This window comes from Pleurodeles waltl, chromosome 6 (genome assembly GCF_031143425.1).
Source record: "Pleurodeles waltl isolate 20211129_DDA chromosome 6, aPleWal1.hap1.20221129, whole genome shotgun sequence".
Lineage (NCBI taxonomy): Eukaryota > Metazoa > Chordata > Amphibia > Caudata > Salamandridae > Pleurodeles > Pleurodeles waltl.
In genome coordinates, this window is record NC_090445.1 from 1,679,095,265 (window position 1) to 1,679,120,859 (window position 25,595).

The 25,595-nt window shown below is 46.8% G+C and overlaps 1 protein-coding gene across 4 annotated transcripts in view; it reads right to left on the reverse strand.

Annotated features, from left to right (window-relative positions):
* DENND1A (DENN domain containing 1A) overlaps positions 1 to 25,595 on the reverse strand; it is a 1,115,636-nt gene that overhangs the window by 67,911 nt on the left and 1,022,130 nt on the right. For all 4 annotated transcript variants that reach the window (XM_069241713.1, XM_069241711.1, XM_069241712.1 and 1 more), the window contains one exon: positions 16,862 to 16,950. In XM_069241713.1, the coding sequence (XP_069097814.1) occupies positions 16,862 to 16,950 (89 nt within the window). The remainder of the gene's footprint in view (positions 1 to 16,861; positions 16,951 to 25,595) is intronic.

The following is a 25,595-nucleotide window of genomic DNA, read 5'->3' on the forward strand; positions in this document are numbered from 1 at the left end:
TCCACTGGGAAGAGATGGATCCCAGCTGCCCATCCATCCAACCCTGAAAGCAGTGCTTTATCCAGAAGCATACGGAGGAAAATCCAACATACCCAGCTGCCAGTTACAGAAGGTGGGAAATAAAGCAAGTGAGTCTGGGAGCAGGGGACCCTCTATCTCCCATAATCTGGCCTTGAAAGTACAGCACAGAGGTGGACTATAAATCATGTACTCCGATTCCACTTGCAGAAGTTACTCCAGTAGCAGGTCGTGATGCTACCTCACGTAAGCTCTCCCAAGCAGTGAAAGATACCTCGTGTAATGTCACCCCAGCAGAAAAAGATACCTCGTGTAATCTCATCCACGCAGAAAAAGATAGCTATTGTAATCTCATCCAAGCAGTGAAAGACACCTCATGTAGCCTCATCCCTGCTCTCGAAGGTACCTCATGTAACCGCATCCCAGCAGTGAAAGATACCTCATGTAGCCTCATCATAGTAGTAAAAGATGCCTCATGTAATCTCATCCCAGCAGTTATAGATACCTCATGCAATTTCATCACAGCAGTGATATATACCTCATGTATGCTTATTCCAGGTTTCAAACATACCTCGTGTTACCTCATTCCAGCACTGGAAGATACCTCATGGAACCACATCCCAGCAGTGAAAGATACCTCAAGTAGTCTCATCATAGCAGTGAAAGATACCTCATAAAATCTCACCCCAGCACTGAAAGATACCTCATAAGATCTCATCCCAGCAGTGAAGATAGTTCACGTAATCCCATCCCAGCAGTGAACGATACCTCATGTAGCCTCATCCTAGCAGTGAAAGATACCTCATGAAATTTCATCCAGCAGTGAAAGATACCTCATATAGCCTCGTTCTAGCAGTGAAGATTGTTCATCTAATCTCATCACAGCAGTGAAAGATACCTCATGCAATATCATCCCAGCAGTGATAGATACCTCATGCAATCTCATCCCAGCAGTGATAGATACCTCATGCAATATCATCCCAGCAGCGATAGATACCTCATGTAGCCTTCTTCCAGATTTCAAACATACCTCGTGTAACCTCATTCCAGCACTGGAAGATACCCCATGTAACCTAATCCCAGCTCTGGAAGAGTCCTCAGTTAACTTCATTGCAAAAGTGGAAAATCCTTCATATGGTGTAATTGCCACTATGAAAGGCACCCTATGCTACCAAGTTCCAGCAGTAGAAGAGTTCTTGTGCAAACTGACCTCATTTCTGGAAGATACTGTATGCACTCTGATCCCAGCAGTAGAAGATGCCTCGTTACCTGATCCCAACAGAGTAAGGTGCCTAATGTCCACTATCTGTACTCCCAAGATACCACATGAACCTGGATCACCTCTGCAGCCCAGATCTCTGAATATTGGTTTGGCCTCCCAAAGGTGTTGCCATAGCATCTTATACTCAAGAAAGGTTTTGGAGTAACCAAATTTTAGCGAGGCACTGTGGGGCAGCGCAATCCAGACCCTGGCTCTCCGCATACAACATGCAGCAAGATAAACCTCAGTCATACTGACCTGATCGAAGACAGTTGTATTGCCCCACAAGCTATTTGACAGACCATCCCACCTAACAGACTATCAAAGCCAGGGTCGGATCACCGTCATCCTTGGTCAACCAGGAAGAAAACACAGAAAATTGAGGATTGCCAAAGAGCGTAAAGTGAAGGTGCTAGACCCACCAAGTGACCCTGGCTTAGTGGAGTCCAAGGTGGCAAATTGACCCAAAAAACTACTGGTAAAACGTAAACTTCGCACTTATATAGCGCACTACTCAACCGTTAGGGTCTCAAGGCGCTGTACACATACTGCTGTGGAACCCCTCCTGGCTTTTCCCTATGAGGAGCCCCCTCCTGGGCAACCTCCACGGTGAAGCCAGGCATCCAAGCGCTGTCAGGGCCGTTGTGGAGATTAAGCAAGCTATTGCCCAGAGTTACAGAGGGGGACCCATTAATTAGATTAGGCACCAAGGTGAGAATTATCTGGTCCAAGGGCAAAGTTCACTCCCTTGCCCATTGTACACACAGCTCGGAAACAGCTTTACAGTGAAGTTCACCCGCACAATTCACTAGTCTGATATAGACGAATTGCCAGCCTTTTGAAATGTTATACACGTTTTCAGGTTGTTCATTTTTAAACAGCAAGGGTGGAGGGGTAATGCAAAAGAAAGTCATATGACAATTTAAAAAGTGTAGGAAAAGGCCAGATTCTCTCTTACAGGGACACTGAGTTTGACCACGGCATTTGCCAACTTCAAGGCATGAAAAGACCATGTGGACATTGGAATGTAGCGAATCTTTTTTTCCTATTTTTTGATTAATTAGTGCACATTTCCGAGCATCCCTGTGCATGGAATCTGATGCTGTATCAGACTTGTAAACACATTTCTAACTTCAGCAACCCTGGAGATGAGGCTTCAATCAAGCACAGGGCAGGAGATCATAGAATGATGAACCCACCGCCCAGTGTTCACGGACGTGATCTCCAGCCCAGTGCGCACTCCGTCACAGCCAGACCTCTGGGCACACAGGGCGTGGAAATTTACATGATGCTGGAACTCTTGTCCCAGAGGTCAGATTTAATTGGACATCGAAAGCCACTGTAATTATTTATGTATTCTCATCCTCTGCTCCATCTGAGGGCACACGCATCATCCTGCAAAGGTGGTTCACCACATCCTTCTGCCGGAAGACCCAGGTGTCCCTGGTGTGCCAGCAACTGGGGGACCCTCCAGTGTGAGTTCAGGACAGGGGGGTCCCGGAGAAGGAAACATAAGAGTTCTCGACATAGAGGTGACCAGGATCAGGACAGCCGGTCACATCGGTAGACACACCAGAGCCATCGTTAGCAGAGTGCCAGCACAGGAACGGCTGGCGGGTACGGGTTCAGCGGAGGTTCTTGCCCCTACCATGGACAGCCGGTCACATCTGTACACACACCAGCATCCTCAACAGCAGAGAGTTGGTACAGGTATGGCTATAGGGGCTGAGCTCACACGGCTGCTCCCCCAACATCTCGTGGTCAGTCACAGATGTCACTCTGCCATGAGACTGTCAACATCTTGTGGTCAGTCACAGATGTCACTCTGCCATGAGCCTGCAACAGGTAGATAAGGTTCTATAGCGTTCATTCAACCCCCCTGTGTCTTATCGTGACTCTCAGTCACCCATACTATAATGTCCAATGCACACCCAAACGTGATGCTTACAACTGACTGAAAACATTCCGCACATCACCTTTCCGATGATCTCTGCTGAGAGGCTGGTCAGGATTGTGAGCACAGACTCAGATGTTGTAAGAAGTTCATTGTCTGCCTTCAAACAGCGTTGTTGGACTGATAGTCTGTTCTCGGGAGAGTGAACAACAAAGGAGCTACCAAAAACAAGTGGCGGCGGCAGCTTTAGGAGAGAGGGGGGTGGGCGGGGCACACACACACACAAACACACACAGACTCATTCTTTCACACACAGACACGCACGCACGCACATCCATTAACAACACTCATACCATTCAAACATGCACGCACGCACCAAACATTCATTTTAAAACATCACACACTCATTCTTTCACGCACGCACATCCATTAACAACACTCATACCATTCAAACATGCACGCACGCACCAAACATTCATTTTAAAAGATCACACACTCATTCTTTCACACACACACGCACGCACATCCATTAACAACACTCATAACACTCAGTCATGCATGCGAGCACCAAACATTCAATTTAAAACATCACACACATACACACACACACACACACACACTTACCTTCAGCCTCCAGGTCTCAGGAGGGTTGGGGCTGCTGCCTTCCCTCATTGGCTGACCTTAGGTCAGCCAATGAGGGAAGGCAGCAGTCCCAGCCTCGTCACAGAGTGGGATGGGGTCAGTGAGACTTCTGACCCCACCCCACTCTGTGACGAAGTGTCACTGATTGACACTCGCTCTGGGCGCCTCAGGGCTTAAACCTGAAGGGTGTCAATTGGTGACGCTTTCCTCGTCACCCAGGGGAGGGCCTCGAGGCACCTTTGCTGGGCCGAAGAGGTCACGCCCATAGGAGCTGTGACCTCCTCAGCCCAGCAAAGTTCAGCTCAGGCAGCCAGGAGTCTGCGCAAATCGCGCATGGCTCACTCCTGGCTGTCTGACCTGAGCATGAAGACTGTCTGTCAGGCTGACCTTTGTTCAGCCTGACAGACACTCTTCATGGGGTGGGGGGGCGTGGCCCCTCCGCCCTAAAGGACGGGCCGCCACTGCCAAAAACGTCCTTAAAACTATCAGAGGAAGTATCAACATGAGCACGAACTCACAAGACAACCAAAGTCAATGCTGGGTTTAGATGTACGCCCAGGGGTTGTACCACAAAGGCAACAAGTGCTTTGTTTGGCAGTGTGCACCTGGATTGTGCCACACAGTTCGCAAGTGTTTGGTTTCGGAGTACACATTCGGGTGATACTACACGCATTACAAGAGCCCTGAAAGGGATTGAGCACGTGGGTTTTACCAGAGAGGTCACATGACTGGATTGGTAGATAGCACATGGGTTGCACCACACAGGTCACAAGTGCTTGCTGGGGCAGTGTGCACATGAATAATACCACACAGGTCACAAGTGCTTGCTGGGGCAGTGTGCACATGAATAATACCGCACAGGTCACAAGTGAGTGGATTGTCAGTCCTGCATGGATTTGTGCCACAAAGGTCACCAGTGGTTGGATTGTCAGTCCTACATGGGTTTTACCACACAGTTCACAAGTGATTGGATTGGCAGTCCTGCATGGGTTGTACCACATATTAAACAAGTATTTGGATTGCCACTCCAGCATGGGTTATACCACACAGGTCACAAGTGCTTAGTCTGGCAGTGTGGATGTGTGTAATACCACAGGTCACAAGTGTTTGGATTGCCACTCCTGCATGGGTTATACCACACAGGCCACAAGTGTTTGGACTGGCAGTCCTGCATGGGTGGTTCCACACAGTTCACAAGTGATTGGATTGACAGCCTGCATGGGTTGTATCACACAGGTCACAAGCGCTTGGATTGGCAATCCTGCATAGTTTGTACCACAAAGGTCACAAGTGCTTGGTCTGGCAGTGTACATGTGGGTAATACCACACAGGTGACAAGTGCTTGGTCTGGCAGTGTGGATGTGGGTAATACCACAGGTCACAAGTGTTTGGATCGCCACTCCTGCATGGGTTATACCACACAAGTAACAAGTGATTGGATTGGCAGTCATGCATGGGTTGTACCACACAGTTCACAAGTAATTAGATTGACAATCCTGCATGGTTTGTACCATAAAGTTCACATGTGTTTGGTCTGGCAGTGTGCATGTGGGTAATACCACAGGTCACAAGTGTTTGGATTGCAGTATCTGCATGGGTTATACCACACAGGTCACAAGTGTTTGGATCGCCACTCCTGCATGGGTTATACCACACAGGTCACAAGTGATTGGATTGGCAGTCCTGCATGGGTTGTACCACACAGTTCACAAGTGATTAGATTGACAATCCTGCATGGTTTGTACCATAAAGGTCACATGTGCTTGGTCTGGCAGTGTGCATGTGGGTAATACCACAGGTCACAAGTGTTTGGATTGCAGTATCTGCATGGGTTATACCACACAGGTCACAAGTGTTTGGATCGCCACTCCTGCATGGGTTATACCACACAGGTCACAAGTGTTTGGATTGCAGTATCTGCATGGGTTTTACCACTCAGGTCACAAGTCTTTGGCAGTATGCGTAAGGTTTGTACTACACAGGTCACAAGTGCTTTGTAATGGAGAATGCACGTGGATTGTACAATACAGGTCACACGCTGAACCAATTTAGCATCTTATGTTTTTGACCCTAAATGTTTGTGATTGTCCGAGCAGTGTTGGTGAAGGAGTAAAAACACTAGATATATGTTCCATCTGCCGCTTGGTGAAATTATGAAGAGAGTGAATAAAGAAAAGTCCAATCACATTATTAAAAACAATATCTTCACTTGTCTTGTTTGTATTGTGTAGCAAACAAGTCATAAGTTATTTTATTTAAACTAATTGATGTGTAGGAAGGCACTGAGAAGAAGACGTAACTCACGGCGGCGGTATGGAAGATGTAAAACAGATGCGGTAAGTCCAGGTATGCCGTAACCATACAAGCAATTACTCTACCTAGAAACCATTTATCCTTTATATATAACCAGTGGTAATCCAGAACACTTAGAACGGGCCCTCCTGGACCTAAACTGGGCATCAAAATATACACACATGCAGTTAAAGTGATAACTGCAAACAGACTGGAGGTTGGATGACAATACCTACAGCCACGAGGCAGCTGTTTAAGGGTTTATGCAGAGCAAGGGTCACAGGTGTAATGGGGTACTTACTGCCTCCGGGAGGTCCTCTTGTTACATTGGAGGGAAGGCGTAATTTATATTTTGTTAACTGATCTCACTTATTAAGCAACATATGGGCTTGGATTGTTTTACAATAACAATCAGGAGAAAAACAGAGCATACGAAAGTGCCTTAAGAAGCAACACCACCATAGCAACGGGAAATAAAACTATCAAAACCCAACCCGTTTATAAGTTAGGAAAAATAGCAAATGGATACTATTTTTCGATTTTAGAATCCTGTTAATTAATTAAATTAATTGTATCTGACGCTATCATCGCCTCCTGGATATAGCCTCTGTTGGTCCAGTACTGACTTTATGTACAGTTTACAGGGAGGGATACTGTGTGCTAGACTAAAGTAGTCCCCCCGCTGATGCCCAGGGCTCTGACTGAAGTTCCTGTACTGTAGATGCCTAGGAGATCTGGTGACTCGGTGAGCTGGGCTCTAATCCTGGGTTCCCCAATTACCCAAACCCTGTGGAATCCTGTAAAATCAGGGTATTACCATGTGCCCCACTTCCCTTAGCTACTAAGAGTCGTGAGCATTTATAACCTGTATTAAGCACTATACACACACCGAGAGATTCTGCAAAGCCTGGCAGCTCCTTGAAGTAGCTGGAAGTTTGCAGCGAGGAGCTATGCATGCAGGTTTCCTCGTTCGCCAGTTACTTTAAACATTGTCTTCACTGGCACAAGGATGCAGAGAAAAGCTACCAAGGGGAGAAAGCAAAACAGACTGACATGGTGTTTGTGCAAGAAAGACCAGAAGAGACAGGAGGAAACATGAGAACCTGCCCGAGTGTCCTTGTCACTGCTGGGGTTTAATGTTTCAGCCATTTTCACACAAGAAGCCTGTGCGATGTTGTAAAGAAATGGCTCCCTGTTGCAGTTACCCCCCACTTTTTGCCTGCTACTGATGCTGACTTGACTGAGAAGTGTGCTGGGACCCTGCTAACCAGGCCCCAGCACCAGTGTTCTTTCACCTAAAATGTACCATTGTCTCCACAATTGGCACAACCCTGGCACCCAGGTAAGTCCCTTGTAACTGGTACCCCTGGTACCAAGGGCCCTGATGCCAGGGAAGGTCTCTAAGGGCTGCAGCATGTCTTATGCCACCCTAGGGACCCCTCACTCAGCACAGACACACTGCTTGCCAGCTTGTGTGTGCTGGTGGGGAGAAAATGACTAAGTCGACATGGCACTCCCATCAGGGTGCCATGCCAACCTCCCACTGCCTGTGGCATAGGTAAGTCACCCCTCTAGTAGGCCTTACAGCCCTAAGGCAGGGTGCACTATACCACAGGTGAGGGCATATGTGCATGAGCACTATGCCCCTACAGTGTCTAAGCAAAACCTTAGACATTGTAAGTGCAGGGTAGCCATAAGAGTATATGGGCTGGGAGTCTGTCAAAAACGAACTCCACAGCTCCATAATGGCTACACTGAATACTGGGAAGTTTAATATCAAACTTCTCAGAATAATAAACCCACACTGATGCCGGTGTTGGATTTATTAAAAAATGCACACAGAGGGCATCTTAGAGATACCCCCTGTATTTTACCCAATTGTTCAGTGCAGGACTGACTGGTCTGTGCAAGCCTGCTACTGAGAGACGAGTTTCTGACCTCATGCGGTGAGAGCCTTTGTGCTCTCTGAGGACAGAAACAAAGCCTGCTCTGGGTGGAGGTGCTTCACACCTCCCCCCTGCAGGAACTGTAACACCTAGCAGTGAGCTTCAAAGGCTCAAGCTTCGTGTTACAATGCCCCAGGGCACTCCAGCTAGTGGAGATGCCCGCCCCCTGGACACAGCCCCCACTTCTGGCGGCAAGTCCAGGAGAGATAATGAGAAAAACAAGGAGGAGTCACTGGCCAGTCAGGACAGCCCCTAAGGTGTCCTGAGCTGAGGTGACTCTGACTTTTAGAAATCCTCCATCTTGCAGATGGAGGATTCCCCCAATAGGATTAGGGATGTGCCCCCCTCCCCTTGGGAGGAGGCACAAAGAGGGTGTACCCACCCTCAGGGCTAGTAGCCATTGGCTACTAACCCCCCCAGACCTAAACACGCCCTTAAATTTAGTATTTAAGGGCTCCCCTGAACCTAAGAATTCAGATTCCTGCAACTAACAAGAAGAAGGACTGCTGAGCTGACAAACCCCTGCAGAGGAAGAACAGAAGACACCAACTGCCTTGGCCCCAGACTTACCGGCCTGTCTCCTGCCTTCCAAAGAAACCTGCTCCAGCGACGCTTTCCAAGGGACCAGCGACCTCGGAATCCTCTGAGGACTGCCCTGCTTCGAAAAAGACAAGAAACTCCAGAGGACAGCGGCACTGCTCCAAAAGAACTGCAACTTTGTTACAAGGAGCAGATTTAAAGACCCCTGCAACTCCCCGCAAGAAGCGTGAGACTTGCAACACTGCACCCGGCGACCCCGACTCGACTGGTGGAGAACAACCAACTCAGGGAGGACCCTCCGGCGACTCTACGACTGTGAGTAACCAAAGCTGTCCCCCCTGAGCCCCCACAGCGACGCCTGCAGAGGGAATCCCCAGGCTCCCCCTGACCGCGACTGTCTGAACTCCATTTCCCGACGGCTGGGAGAGACCCTGCACCCGCAGCCCCCAGCCCCTAAAGAAACGGAACTTCTGTGCAGGAGTGACCCCCAGGAGGCCCTCTCCCTTGCCCAGGTGGTGGCTACCCCGAGGAGCCCCCCCCTTGCCTGCCTGCATCGCTGAAGAGACCCCTTGGTCTCCAATTGAAAACTAAAGGAAACCCGACGCTTGTTTTCACACTGCACCCGGCCGCCCCCGCGCTGCTGAGGGTGTACTTTCCGTGCTGACTTGTGTCCCCCCCGGTGCCCTACAAAACCGCCCTGGTCTGCCCTCCGAAGACGCAGGTACTTACCTGCTGGCAGACTGGAACCGGGGCACCCCCTTCTCTCCATTGAAGCCTATGTGTTTTGGGCACCTCTTTGACCTTTGCACCTGACCGGCCCTGAGCTGCTGGTGTGATAACTTTGGGGTTGCTCTGAACCCCCAACGGTGGGCTACCTTGGACCCAAACCAGAGACTTGTAAGTGATTTACTTACCTGTCCAAGCTAACAAAAACTTACCTCCCCCAGGAACTGTGAAAATTGCACTGTGTCCACTTTTAAAACAGCTTATTGTGTTTTATGTAAAAAGTATACATGCTAAAGTAATGATTCAAAGTTCCTAGAGTACTTACCTGCAATACCTTTCAAATGAGATATTACATGTAAAATTTGAAACTGTGGTTCTTAAAATAAACTAAGAAAATATATTTTTCTATAACAAAACCTATTGGCTGGATTTGTCTCTGAGTGTGTGTACCTCATTTATTGTCTATGTGTATGTACAACAAATGCTTAACACTACTCCTTGGATAAGCCTACTGCTCGACCACACTACCACAAAATAGAGCATTAGTATTATCTCTTTTTGCCACTATCTTACCTCTAAGGGGAACCCTTGGACTCTGTGCATGCTATTCCTTACTTTGAAATAGCACATACAGAGCCAACTTCCTACATTGGTGGATCAGCGGTGGGATACAAGACTTTGCATTTGCTGGACTACTCAGCCAATACCTGATCACACGACAAATTCCAAAAATTGTCATTAGAAATTGATTTTTGCAATTTGAAATTTTTCTAAATTCTTTAAAGTCCTGCTAGGGCCTTGTGTTAGTCCCTGTTAGCATTTCTTTTAGAGTTTAAAAGTTTGGTAAAAGTTTGAATTAGATTCTAGAACCAGTTTTAGTTTCTTAAAAAGTATTCCAACTTTTAGAAGCATAATGTCTAGTACAGAGATGAATGTGGTGGAACTCGACACCACCCCTTACCTCCATCTTAAGATGAGGGAGCTAAGGTCACTCTGTAAAATAAAGAAAATAACAATGGGCTCCAGACCTTCCAAACTACAGCTCCAGGAGCTGTTGGCAGAGTTTGAAAGAGCCAACCCCTCTGAGGATGGCAACACAGAGGATGATGATAGTGACTTGGAGGGTGATTCCCCCCCACCAGTCCTATCTAGGGAAGACAGGGCCTCTCAAGCCCTGACTCCAAGCATAATAGTCAGAGATGCTGGCTCCCTCACAGGAGGGACCAACCTCTCTGAAATCACTGAGGATAACTCCAGTGAAGAGGACATCCAGTTAGCCAGGATGGCCAAAAGATTGGCTTTGGAAAGACAGATCCTAGCCATAGAAAGGGAAAGACAAGAGATGGGCCTAGGACCCATCAATGGTGGCAGCAACATAACTAGGGTCAGAGATTCTCCTGACATGTTAAAAATCCCTAAAGGGATTGTGACTAAATATGAAGATGGTGATGACATCACCAAATGGTTCACAGCTTTTGAGAGGGCTTGTGTAACCAGAAAAGTGAACAAATCTCACTGGGGTGCTCTCCTTTGGGAAATGTTCACTGGAAAGTGTAGGGATAGACTCCTCACACTCTCTGGAAAAGATGCAGAATCTTATGACCTCATGAAGGGTACCCTGATTGAGGGCTTTGGATTCTCCACTGAGGAGTATAGAATTAGATTCAGGGGGGCTCAAAAATCCTCGAGCCAGACCTGGGTTGATTTTGTTGACTACTCAGTGAAAACACTGGATGGTTGGGTAACTGGAATTGAAGTGCATGACTATGTTGGGCTTTATAATTTGTTTATGAAAGAACACATTTTAAGTAACTGCTTCAATGAAAAGTTGCATCAGTATCTGGTAGACCTAGGTCCAATTTCTTCCCAAGAATTGGGAAAGAAGGCAGACCACTGGGTCAAGACTAGGGTAACCAAAACTTCCACTGGGGGTGACCAAAAGAAAGGGGTTACAAAACCTCCTCAGGAGAAAGTGGGTGACACTAGAAACAAAGAAAAAGAGTCCTCTGTAGGCCCCCAAAAACCAGACCAGGTGGGTGGGCCCCGAGACACAACCCAAAACAAAGGTGGGTACCAGGGTAAGAACTGGGATGCCACTAAGGCATGGTGCCATAACTGTAGACAGACAGGGCACCACACCAAGGACACTTCTTGTCCCAAAAACAAACCCCCTAGCAAAATCCCAGGGGTGACCAGTGTAGCCATTGGGGATGACTCCTCAGATGAGGAGGTCTTCATAGCCTTCAACTGGAAAAAGGGCCCAACAGGTGAGTTGGAGATTCCAGAGGGAAGTAGATACTTCCACCACCTACTGGTGAATGGAATCCCAGCCACTGCCCTGAGAGACACTTGTGCCAGTCACACTATTGTGCATGACAGGCTGGTGTTCTCAAACCAGTACATCCCAGGTGAGATGGCCAGAGTAAGAGTTAGCCCAGACAGGGTCACTGATAGGCCTGTGGCTTTTGTGCCCATAGAAGTGGGTGGGACCTTTAGCTGGAGAAGGGTGGTAGTCAGTACAGACCTCCCCCTTGATTGTCTCCTTGGAAATGACTACCCAGAGGTTAGTCAGAGCCCAAGAGAGGAACTGGTCCAGTGCCAGTCCTCTCCCAAGGATTCTGGAGTGCCTGCCTCTGCAGTAAATGCAAGTAGGCCCCAGAAGAAAAAGAAAAGGAAACAGAGTAGGAAAGGTGGACAACCTTTAGCCAAGGTTCCAGCAAGCCAAGGAGATTCTGCTCCAGTAGGGGAGAACTCCAAAAGTGGCTCTGATAAAGTCCAACCTGACCCACAAGAAGTCCTGGCTAGTCAGGCAACTGTTAAGTCTGAGTGGGTGGCCCCTCAGCTAACAGAAGAAAGAGTGGAAGAAGGGTGTTTACTACAAGATTTGGTAACCCCCCACTCTAATACAGCAGACAGGCACCATGAACCCAAAGAAGCCTGTAACTTAGCCCCTTCCCTTGTAGGTGAAGAGCTAAAGGTGTGGTTCTGGGCACTGACAGCTGTCAGTGGCCTCTGCTGGGTGTTAGCCTTTATGGCTGCACTATCCTTGGCATGGTGGTCAGACCCCATGCCAAATAGCAAGTTAGGCCCCCTGACCCTGTTGGTCATGGTGGGGTTACTCCAGCTCTGGGTAACCTCTTTGGGTAAGCTAGGGGTGACCCTGGCTAAGATAAGATTAGCAGAGGTGGATACCTCTAACCCCAAAATAGAGAGAATGGGTGAAGACATAAAAAGCACAGACAAGAGGCAGTTCAGACTAGGTCCTATCACTGTGGAAGTGGGTCAGTTCCCCAGAGGGAATGACCTGAACAGGAGGATGTAAGGCAGAGTAGGCCCTGCAACAAACCAGCCCACTTCCTCTATTCTTCCTCGCCTGACAGACTAGGAAGACTCTCCCAGCTTTGGCTGAGTCTCCTGGCCTGTGGGCTGGGGGGGGGCTTGTGTAAAGAAATGGCTCCCTGTTGCAGTTACCCCCCACTTTTTGCCTGATACTGATGCTGACTTGACTGAGAAGTGTGCTGGGACCCTGCTAACCAGGCCCCAGCACCAGTGTTCTTTCACCTAAAATGTACCATTGTCTCCACAATTGGCACAACCCTGGCACCCAGGTAAGTCCCTTGTAACTGGTACCCCTGGTACCAAGGGCCCTGATGCCAGGGAAGGTCTCTAAGGGCTGCAGCATGTCTTATGCCACCCTAGGGACCCCTCACTCAGCACAGACACACTGCTTGCCAGCTTGTGTGTGCTGGTGGGGAGAAAATGACTAAGTCGACATGGCACTCCCCTCAGGGTGCCATGCCAACCTCCCACTGCCTGTGGAATAGGTAAGTCACCCCTCTAGTAGGCCTTACAGCCCTAAGGCAGGGTGCACTATACCACAGGTGAGGGCATATGTGCATGAGCACTATGCCCCTACAGTGTCTAAGCAAAACCTTAGACATTGTAAGTGCAGGGTAGCCATAAGAGTATATGGGCTGGGAGTCTGTCAAAAACGAACTCCACAGCTCCATAATGGCTACACTGAATACTGGGAAGTTTAATATCAAACTTCTCAGAATAATAAACCCACACTGATGCCAGTGTTGGATTTATTAAAAAATGCACACAGAGGGCATCTTAGAGATACCCCCTGTATTTTACCCAATTGTTCAGTGCAGGACTGACTGGTCTGTGCAAGCCTGCTACTGAGAGACGAGTTTCTGACCTCATGCGGTGAGAGCCTTTGTGCTCTCTGAGGACAGAAACAAAGCCTGCTCTGGGTGGAGGTGCTTCACACCTCCCCCCTGCAGGAACTGTAACACCTAGCAGTGAGCTTCAAAGGCTCAAGCTTCGTGTTACAATGCCCCAGGGCACTCCAGCTAGTGGAGATGCCCGCCCCCTGGACCCAGCCCCCACTTCTGGCGGCAAGTCCAGGAGAGATAATGAGAAAAACAAGGAGGAGTCACTGGCCAGTCAGGACAGCCCCTAAGGTGTCCTGAGCTGAGGTGACTCTGACTTTTAGAAATCCTCCATCTTGCAGATGGAGGATTCCCCCAATAGGATTAGGGATGTGCCCCCCTCCCCTTGGGAGGAGGCACAAAGAGGGTGTACCCACCCTCAGGGCTAGTAGCCATTGGCTACTAAACCCCCAGACCTAAACACGCCCTTAAATTTAGTATTTAAGGGCTCCCCTGAACCTAAGAATTCAGATTCCTGCAACTAACAAGAAGAAGGACTGCTGAGCTGACAAACCCCTGCAGAGGAAGAACAGAAGACACCAACTGCCTTGGCCCCAGACTTACCGGCCTGTCCCCTGCCTTCCAAAGAAACCTGCTCCAGCGACGCTTTCCAAGGGACCAGCGACCTTGGAATCCTCTGAGGACTGCCCTGCTTCGAAAAAGACAAGAAACTCCCGAGGACAGCGGCACTGCTCCAAAAGAACTGCAACTTTGTTACAAGGAGCAGATTTAAAGACCCCTGCAACTCCCTGCAAGAAGCGTGAGACTTGCAACACTGCACCCGGCAACCCCGACTCGACTGGTGGAGAACAACCAACTCAGGGAGGACCCTCCGGCGACTCTACGACTGTGAGTAACCAAAGTTGTCCCCCCTGAGCCCCCACAGCGACGCCTGCAGAGGGAATCCCCAGGCTCCCCCTGACCGCGACTGTCTGAACTCCATTTCCCGACGGCTGGGAGAGACCCTGCACCCGCAGCCCTCAGCCCCTAAAGAAACGGAACTTCTGTGCAGGAGTGACCCCCAGGAGGCCCTTTCCCTTGCCCAGGTGGTGGCTACCCCGAGGAGCCCCCCCCTTGCCTGCCTGCATCGCTGAAGAGACCCCTTGGTCTCCCATTGAAAACTAAAGGAAACCCGACGCTTGTTTTCACACTGCACCCGGCCGACCCGCGCTGCTGAGGGTGTACTTTCCGTGCTGACTTGTGTCCCCCCCGGTGCCCTACAAAACCCCCCTGGTCTGCCCTCCGAAGACGCAGGTACTTACCTGCTGGCAGACTGGAACCAGGGCACCCCCTTCTCTCCATTGAAGCCTATGTGTTTTGGGCACCTCTTTGACCTTTGCACCTGACCGGCCCTGAGCTGCTGGTGTGATAACTTTGGGGTTGCTCTGAACCCCCAACGGTGGGCTACCTTGGACCCAAACCTGAGACTTGTAAGTGATTTACTTACCTGTCCAAGCTAGCAAAAACTTACCTCCCCCAGGAACTGTGAAAATTGCACTGTGTCCACTTTTAAAACAGCTTATTGTGTTTTATGTAAAAAGTATACATGCTAAAGTAATGATTCAAAGTTCCTAGAGTACTTACCTGCAATACCTTTCAAATGAGATATTACATGTAAAATTTGAACCTGTGGTTCTTAAAATAAACTAAGAAAAGATATTTTTCTATAACAAAACCTATTGGCTGGATTTGTCTCTGAGTGTGTGTACCTCATTTATTGTCTATGTGTATGTACAACAAATGCTTAACACTACTCCTTGGATAAGCCTACTGCTCGACCACACTACCACAAAATAGAGCATTAGTATTATCTCTTTTTGCCACTATCTTACCTCTAAGGGGAACCCTTGGACTCTGTGCATGCTATTCCTTACTTTGAAATAGCACATACAGAGCCAACTTCCTACAGATGTTATCATATTTGTACATTTCAATCCAAGAGGTTTGTTGTGATTCCGTTCTCTCACAAAACAAAGACCAAAGGTCCAGGAAGAAAATCAGACGTAGAAGCCCCTGGCCTGGCTGCCAGTTTGGCTCGGGTTTAAATCCACTTTGTACTTTTGGGTGAAAAATAAAGAATGTCCATACAAATGATTGTGCAGATTATTGCACCCGGTTTGCACTCGTGCTTACCAGCAAATGAGGGAGTGCAAAGACTGGGTGTGAAAAGAATGAACTTGTATGCAGCACAAATGTACAAACCTGCACATTAATCCCTTGCACCTCTTGTCTCCCGTGGCCCAGGCTCCAACAAGCCTCCACTTATGTTCTGAGCTCCGGTAGATTCTAATCACACAAGTCCTGAGCTCCCCTGGGTTCTAGGCACAGTTATGTTCTGAGCTCTCATAGATTCTAGGTACACTTATGTTTCTGGGCTCCTGTAAGTTCTAGGCACACATATGTTCAGAGCTCCTGTAGGTTCTAGGCAAACTTATATTTCTGGGCTCCTGTAGGTTCTAGGCAAACTTATGTTCTGAGCTCCGGTAGGCTCTAGGTACCCTTATGTTCTGAGCTCCGGTAGGCTCTAGGTACCCGTATGTTCTGAGCTCCGGTAGGCTCTAGGTACCCGTATGTTCTGAGCTCCGGTAGGCTCTAGGTACCCTTATGTTCTGAGCTCCCGTAGGTTCTAGGCACACTTATGTTCTGATCTCCCCTAGGTTCTTGGCACACTTATGTTCTGAGCTCCTATAGGTTCTGGGCACACTTAGGTTCGGAGCTCTCGTAGGTTCTAGGAACACGTGTTCTGAGCTCCCGTACGTTCTAGGCACACTTATGTTCTGATCTCCTATAGCTTCTGGGCACACTTAGGTTCGGAGCTCTCGTAGGTTCTAGGAACACATGTTCTGAGTTCCTGTAGGTTCTAGGCACCCTTATGTTCTGAGCTCTTCTACGCTCTAAGCACCTGTAGGTTCTAGGAACACATGTTGTGAGCTCCGGTAGGCTCTAGGTACCCTTATGTTCGGAGCTCCCGTAGGTTCTAGGCACACTTATGTTCTGATCTCCCCTAGGTTCTGGGCACCCAGAGTTTGAAGACCACTGATCTTGGAGCCTGGGTAATGAGGAAGCAGAGCCCATAAAACACCCCTGTTGATGAGCCCTTGAGTGAAAAATGTAGGGCGGCAGAAGTAAGGCACATAATTTCTAGCCCAGAATTTGGAAAAAAATAATCCCGTGGTGACCAGAGGGAGTATAAACTTTCCCGGTCCTGAATATAGGGAAACACTACATATCACACACAGTAAAACACTGAAAATGTACCTAAAATAATGAATGTGTTGAATTATGTACACAAAAGACCCTGTAAACTCACAGAGAGAGCACTTACTGTTCAGGGCTCGAGCCAGAACTCCTTTGGCTTTCAATGGCCACGTTGCTCTTGGGTCGCTTAGGTACCTGTGGTCGTGGGGGTCGAACCTATGAAATAGAGGGAACATTTTACAGTGTAGAACAGAACAGAGACTTATCAGGATGCAGAATTTTAAGAATAGACATGATAGAATGATTTATGGCAATAATAATAAGGCAGCAATTAACAATATTCTTCATAATTTATATAGCACGAGTTACCATGTGTATGGTGTCTAGATGCGAGAAAAGGTTATTATATACTCACCACACCGTCCCTCATTTTGTCGAGCTTAGAAAAAGGAAAGCCTGAGTGGACATTGCACGATTCAACCTGTGATGTTCAGATTACACACATTCCTCTATAACGCTGGCATCAGTCCACTGAGCTACCTTGTATATCTGTCACAACAGCAAGCTTTAAATTGCACTTTGAAACCGTGAAATGAATTGTACTAAATAGTGCATGTCTAGCAATACTCTAGGAATTCAGGGTTTACAACTGGATGCTTTTAAAAACCACATTCCATAAAAAAGGAATAATCAGCCTGGTTGGGGAAGGGGAGATTGAAGATACAATGCTGATCAGCTGTCTCGTAATCTGTAGAAAATATGAGAGGCCAAATAGCGATAAACGTGTTTTAGGACCTGCATTGAATAGTTTCCTGATTGACAAGGCCATTCTGTGTTAACAGAACCAGAATAAACAACTGTCAAAAATACAAAGTGTGTAATGAGTATGTTAGTCCAACCTTGCCGGCTCGTGGTCCTGATGACATTTAGAAACCACTTCACATTTGTTGTTTATTACGTCATCATGTTGTGTTATGATATGCAGATCTGTAGAGTGCACGATCACCCGAGAGGGTATCCTGGTGCTGCACGGGTCCATGTCTAGCCACGCCTAGGGCTCAGTGGGACTCCTCGAAAAGCCAGGTCTTCAGCGTCTTGTGGAATTTGAGAAGGGGAGGCTCTTATGAGTTGTGGCAGGTCATTCCACACTTTAGGAACGATGTAGGAGACGACTCAACTGATGGGTCCGGCTTTCCATATGCGTGGGATGTGTGCAAGCAGGAGTCCAGACAAGTGGACATTTCTGGAAGGTTTGTGAAAGCAGATGTGATTATCGAGGTCTGCAGGGCCAGTGTTATGTGGTGCCTCGAAGGTGTGTGTGTGAGGAGGATGAATTGTGCTTTTTTTGTGTATAGGAAGCCAGTGGAGCTCCTTCAAGTGTGGTGTGTCCCGCAATGATATTATTGACCTTTAATACACAGTTATCCATTATGTAGCCTATGCACATTTCCACCTAAAATACTTTGTTTGAAAGGAAATTATAACCTAAAAACACTAACATTTACCAGTTATGTTGAGCTATGAAACTGGTACACCCCACAATGCCCATCTCATGCCCTCACCCTTAATTCTCCAAATGCATGGTCATGTTATATTGCTGAAACTCTCATTTTAATTGGATGAAATCCATAATTCATCAGACTGATGTCATTTCCATAAGTTATGGAAAGTTATTCTTCACTGTTATGAGATCATTGTCAATAGATATAGAATTTGAAATCACAGTTTCTTGGGCAACAAAGGCATTCAGTTTTATATCTTTATACAGTCTCACTCCTTCCATATACCTATATAAACTAATATTGTGTTTCTCAATATGACAAAAGGTTGTACTCACAATGTAACCTAAGTGCGAGCAAGTGCCTCAATTTATAAATAAAAAGTTGACAGGTCATTACAGGAGTCTAATACACAGATCCCCTACTTTTTTTTTTTACATTGCACGATTAACAATTCTTTTGTCCATGTACCACGTAAAGCTATCCACAGGAGTTACATCATGACCATGGGTTACAATATTTGCTAGATTACACATCTTTCCTAAACACTGCTACTTATTTCAGATTTGTACCATATCCCACATACTGAACCTCTCACAGGGCTGCATTGGAGGTCCTGGGTGCAGACGTGTTAAGGACCCCACCATCCCGATGTGACCAACATTGCAATACTAGAGATATCAACAACTCCAGGTTGACGTGGAGGTAACAGGAATTACAGTTGGAACCCTGAGGCTTTTCTGAGAGAAGAGAAAAGTTCTACAGGACTTTCTACTTCTGATTAGGATTGCCCCAGCAACCCACCCTTTCACCCAGTGGCCTCACCCAGAGGCTCTGGCTACTTTCAGCTGGTGGACGGCCATAGGAATATTACCAGATAATTCTAGATGGGTCCAGTAACTTCATTACTGGACCCATGTGTAAATCAATGGGCCTTGTATTTTGGACAACAGTGTTGGCTCTGATGGCCTGCCGGTCACCACAGTTTAACAGTTAAATCACACAAAGTAAGACATTTTATGATCATGCCTTGGCAGGGAAATTAGGCGTTTCCTCTCTGATACTGAGATAAATACAAAAGTAACATCAACAACCCTAGGCACGTTAATTACTTGTGTCAGACAGTAAGCCTGCAAACAAAAGTCATGTTTAATTTTTTGAAATTAAGGTCCTGGCTGCTGAAATTGTCAAATTAAGCAATCATGGGAAGCACATCCAATTCAATCTTCTCAGGCACACATAAAAAGCCCTACACAACACAGGACCAGCATATCTGAACAGCCATAGCCACTTTCACCAACTCACCAAAAACCTTCACAAATCGGCTCAAGTCTGGGTCCACCTCACACTTGGCCTCTACATGTAAATATCTCTCTCTCTGCCTCACTTTCAATTGCACATATTCCCAGCATCTTCTAAATCAAAACAGGAGGTCGCTCATTCTCTTACATCACACCCAAGAAATGGAACAACCTCCCTCTCCACATCAGAGACTCCTCCTCACTTCTGGAGTTCAGCAAGAAGCTGAAGGCTTGGCTCTTCATATAAGAACCTTGGGGACCATAAAACTTCACACATGCTGATCTTTTCATGAAAAACAAGCCTACAGACAGGAACCTAGAAGTGCAGTTTAGGAAAGGACACAAAAATAGCATTTGCAGTTTCATGCTTGTGAAGCAGGCACATCTCACCATCACCTATAAAAAAATCTTAAACCCTAAAATTCCAACGGAACCATAAATTTGCAGTAGCCAAACCGGAGCCCACATCACGAAGGTTGACCATGTGTCCCACAGTGGTGACGCGATGGCTTACGTTCATCTCATTATAGAGATTAGAGCAGATTTGTAAAAAAAAATGCTGGAACACTCTGCTCTTTTGTGGTGTGTTTTTGCCTTTAAAGATGTTTGCAAGCTCCAACCATAAAAATGATATATTATTTTGAATAGTCAGTAAAGCCGTTAACCAACATGAATTATTTTGGTACTAATTAAAATATGCTTCACATTTTTTTCCAAGTTCTTTGGAATTGTACTTTTATCCTTTATTTCAAATTGCTTTCTTGACATGTTTACAGATCTGTTTCTAAAAATGCTCTGCAAGCCAGCCGTGTTTTTAATTGCTAAGAAAAGTGGGGGTGCACGCCTAGGGTGAAGTGTTCAACACGCCTGAGTTGCAGATTCTTAACTGATGGATGAGAGTGTTTGGTAAGGGAAGAGCTTTGGGCAGTTACACCCAAATTCACAAATATTTTTGCACACTTAAGTTCCACTTGGGCTTTTGGACACTTAAAATGCACCACATGTACAATTTTCAAAAGTACATTTCACATCATGAGCCATGGAATCATGAATGAAGGAATATTTCTTTTTCATAGAGTCAATCAATCAAAAAAATTTATAGAGCGCGCTACTCACCTGTGAGGGTCTCAAGGCGCTGGGAGGGGAGGGGATCAAGGGGGAGCAGGGAGGGTCACTGTTCGAACAACCATGTCTTGAGGTTCTTTCTGAAGAGCAGGAGGTCTTTGGTTTTGCGAAGGTTGGTGGGGAGGGAGTTCCAGGTTTTGGGGGCGAGGTAGGAGAAGGACCTGCCTCCTGTGGTGGTGTGTTGGATGCGGGGGACTGTGGCTAGGGCGAGGTCGGCTGATCGGAGGTTGCGTGTGGGAGTGTGGAAGTTCACTCTTTCGTTGAGGTAGGTTGGGCCGGTGTTGTGGAGGGATTTGTGTGCGTGGATGAGGGTCTTGAATGCGATTCTATTGTCTATGGGGAGCCAGTGAAGGGATTAGAGGTGTGGTGAGATTCGTTCGTAGCAGGGGAGGCCAAGGACGAGGCGTGCGGCTGTGTTCTGGATTCTCATGAGTTTGCGTTTGAGTTTGAGTGTGGTGCCGGCATAGAGGGCGTTACCGTAGTCTAGTCTGCTGCTGATGAGTGCATGGGTGACTGTCTTCCTTGTCTCTGGGGGAATCCATTTGAAGTATTTTTTTTAGAGTGCGGAGTGTGTGGAAGCAGGAGGATGTTAGAGCATTGATTTGCTGTGTCATGGAGAGGGAGGGGTCCAGGATGATGCCGAGGTTGCATGCGTGGTTTGCGGGGGTGGGTGCGGGGCCTAGGGCGATGGGCCACCAGGAGTCGTCCCATGTGGTTTTGTTGGGTCCGAAGATGATGATCTCGGTTTTGTTGGAGTTGAGCTTGAGGTGGTTAGTTGTCATCCAGTTGGCGGTGTCGAGGCTATATATGCTCCTATAAGGGTGATGGAAATGTTACACTTTTTATGTGTGAGGGAATGATGCTGGTTTTCCAGGTGAGTGACTCAATAGAATGAAGAAAACACCATCAAATCCGTCTGAGTGCAAGCACTTCTGATCAATTACCCTGTAGATTTGCACCACAGAAATGAAGGTAAATTTACTTTTGACTAAGGGAGGATTAAGCGCTTTTCCAGGGTACACAAGTGTTACAATTTTTTTTCCAAAGAGAAAAAATTGATTACAAAAATAAAGTTATATGTGGTGTTCTGTTTCACTAGTGAGAGCTAGATTAGCAGTGACTGTGCCAAGCATCTAAACTAAAATAGATCTAAATTATCAATCAGTGTCGTCACCTTTCATACCATAATATTCACTCAATCTTCCGGAGCTACAATCACTCAGTCCTCCTCACTCATCACCACTTGGTCCCAACTCTAGCAACTCATTTCTGAGTCCACCTCAGTAATCCACTTACGATTGGTTAGTACGTCTCACTTATCCAGTTAGTATCATTTAGTCCTCGTCATGCATGTAGCTACCATATCTCACTTCTCCTCACTCATCCAATGAACGTATCGCTGTCCTGCTCACTTGTCCAGTTACCATTGCTTAGATCACTGTTGCCCTGTTTACATAACTTAGGGTCTGATTTAAATCTCAGCTGATGCAATACTCCATGATAAGCGTGACGGATATCCCGTCCGCCGTATTACGATCTCCATAGGATGTAACGGGATCGCAATGCGGCGGACAGGATTTCCTTCACGTTTGTGACGCCGCATTCCCCTCAACCATGATCTAAATCAGGCCCCAAGTCCTTATCAATCATCCATTTAGCATATTCTGCCCTCCTCACTCATCTAGTTAACATCATTCGCCTCTATCCACTCATCCAGTTAACATCATTCACCTCTAACGACTCATCAAGTTACCATCACTTAGTTCTTCCCACTCATCCTGTGACCATCATTTATACTACCAGCTCAATTATTTATCATGACGTGGTCCTCCTCATTCACCGAGTTACCAACACTTAGCCCTCACCACTGAACCGTAGACGTCCCTCAGTCTTCCTCATCCACTCAGTTACTATAATAAGTCATCCTTAATCATACAGGTATCCTCACTCAGTCCTGCCCAATCAATTACTATTTCTAAGTTCACCTCATTAACCTAGTTACAATCAATCAGTACTCTCTCATCAATTTCCCATCCTTGAGTCTTCCTTACATGTAAAGTTACCAGAACAATGCCCTTTTCATTCATCCAGTCACCATAACTCACTCGGCCTCAGTCAACCAGTTATCCCCTAGTCTCCTCACTCATACAGGTGTCATAACTCAGTACTCCTCTCTATTCCAGTTATTATCACACAATACTTCTCGCTCATCTAGGTACCATCACTCAGACATTCTTGCTCATCCGGTTACCATAACTTTGTCCTCCTTGTTCATCCAGTTAACAGAACATGGAGCCCTTCATTCATCCAGTTACCCTAAGACAATCGTCCGTTAGTTATCACTTAATCCTCCTCAGTCCTCCAGTTACCGTACCTCAGTTGTCCACACTCTTCCAGCTTCAGTCACTCAGCCATCCATTTATGATCACCTGGTCATTCTCGCTTACCGAGTTACCATTCCATTATCCTCAGTCATCTAGTTAACAAAACTAAGCATTCCTTCCTCATCTAGTTACCATAACTCTCTCCTCCTCACTCGACCAGCTGCCATTACTCAGTCTTCTTTCATCCAGTTTCCATATCTCAGTCCTCCAAACTCATACACTCATCATCCCTTGATCTTCCTCACTCACCAAGTTACCATTTGGACTTGCTCACTCATCTAGTTACCATACTCAGTGCCCCACAGTCATCTATTTACCCTAACTGAGCCCTGCTCACTCATTTATCATCACCCGATCTTCCTCATTCAGCAAGTTACAACTTAGTCCTCACTCATCCAGTTACCATCACTTAGTCCTCCTCACTCATCCAGTTACCGTACTCAGTCCTCCTCACTCATCCACGTATCGCCATTTGATCTTACTCACTCACTAAGTTACCACTCAGTCATCCACACTCACCTAGATACCTAGCATCAGTCCTCCTCATTAATACAGTTACCATCACTCAGGTGTTCTCACCCATCCACGGTTACCAATACGCTTTCCATCACCTATAGTCAGCGTCCCAACTATAGATACACCCAAAGCCAAAGGAGATTAAGGTACTGAAATGACTGTGCTTTTACTGCACCAAACATTTCCCTTACTGTTTGCCACTATTTATTCACCAGTTTATACTCTTTAATACATCTGAAAAAAATATTATGCGGAACCCACCAGGCAAATTGAATGACCGTCTTAAGCGGCCCCTGCGGTACATCATACCATCTTTCATGTCTCATTTTGGGCCAATCTCTGCCGCACAAACTGAGAAGAGGTCTGGCGATGGGAAGTGTGAGTGACAGCTGCATACTTCCAGAAATATCCCAGTCAGGAATTTTGCTGCCGGGAAAATCTGCAGCACTGCAGAGACATGCTGCCTTCACGTCATGTTTACAGGGCACCGCTTACTGAGTTTTCATTTAGGTGGTCTACTGAATACCTTCTCTCTCGCTACAGGCTGATGCTGCTCTGGCCTTCAGTCTTGCATCCAGTCGGTGGCTAGCGTGCCCTGAAGAAGACCAGAACAGCATGTTTCCACCCAAGAAATACTACCTAGCAGTACCGCAGCTGAACGGAATGCTGGGTCTTTCCTTAAGACTGCCTGCAACTAATCCTTAATGATACAATGTTCAATATATTTATATTTTTTATAATTCCTTTTTTGTAATCTGACGAAGAAAAAATCTCTAAAAATGTAAGAATATTAATTGAACAAGCACTTGATTAAAATATGTCCACGTGCTCAGAAGGCTACTCATCTAATGTATGTACACCTTGATTTTGGCACTCTGTGCATTGCTCATCTAAATTACATTTACAAAACTCCATGTTTCACAAAGCCTGCTTGGGATTCTCAACTGCGAGGCGAATAAATGGGCATTTTTAGTGTACAAATGCAGTTAGGAATACAAGTGGATGCCATCGCCACTATGACTTTGTGTCCTCTTCCAGTTATTCAAATGCCTCACCCTCGTCGCCCAGAGTAGCACCTGTGGTACTGTTTCAAAAGGAGGGATGGTGTGGGGGGGGAGAGGGCAACCATACAAAGAGAGAAGGGGGGCCAGGGCACATGCAGAAATCACCTCAATCCAGGGGCCAAAAGCAATATCCTCGCAGTACACTGATGTTCAGAAATCTCAGAACAACTGATTTTTCCTAGAGATTTTTGTATTTTCGCCAAGTGATTGTGACTACATATCCCATAATGCTCTGAGGCAATCCGGCACCACAAGCATGCCACCCGATGTATGTTGTACATCTGAGGGAGATTAGTACTGGACAGTATGAAATAGATGCTGCGTCTCCAGTTTACTTGCATATCAGAATTGCTTCTTCATGTGGCAGAGGCGAGGCATTTGTTCACTTTCCTATTGTCACATGTGACAAAGGTGAGACACTTGTTCACTTTCCTATTGTCACATGTGGCAGAGGCGAGTCATTTGTTCACTTTCCTATTGTCACATGTGGCAGAGGTGAGACACTTGTTCACTTTCCTATTGTCACATATGACACAGGTGAGGCACATGTTCACTTTCTTATTGTCACATGTGGCACAGGTGAGTCACTTGTTCACTTTCCTATTGTCACGTGACACAGGTGAGGCACATGTTCACTTTCTTATTGTCACATGTGACAGAGGTGAGACACTTGTTCACTTTCCTATTGTCACATGTGGCAGAGGCGAGGCATTTGTTCACTTTCCTATTGTCACATGTGGCAGAGGTGAGACACTTGTTCACTTTCCTATTGTCACATGTGACACAGGTGAGGCACATGTTCACTTTCTTATTGTCACATGTGACACAGGTGAGACACTTGTTCACTTTCTTACTGTCACATGTGGCAGAGGCGAGGCACTCGTTCGCTTTCTTATTGTCACGTGGAAGAGCTGAGGTACCCGTTTCACTTTCCTATTGCCACATGTGACAGAGGTGAGGCACTTGTTCACT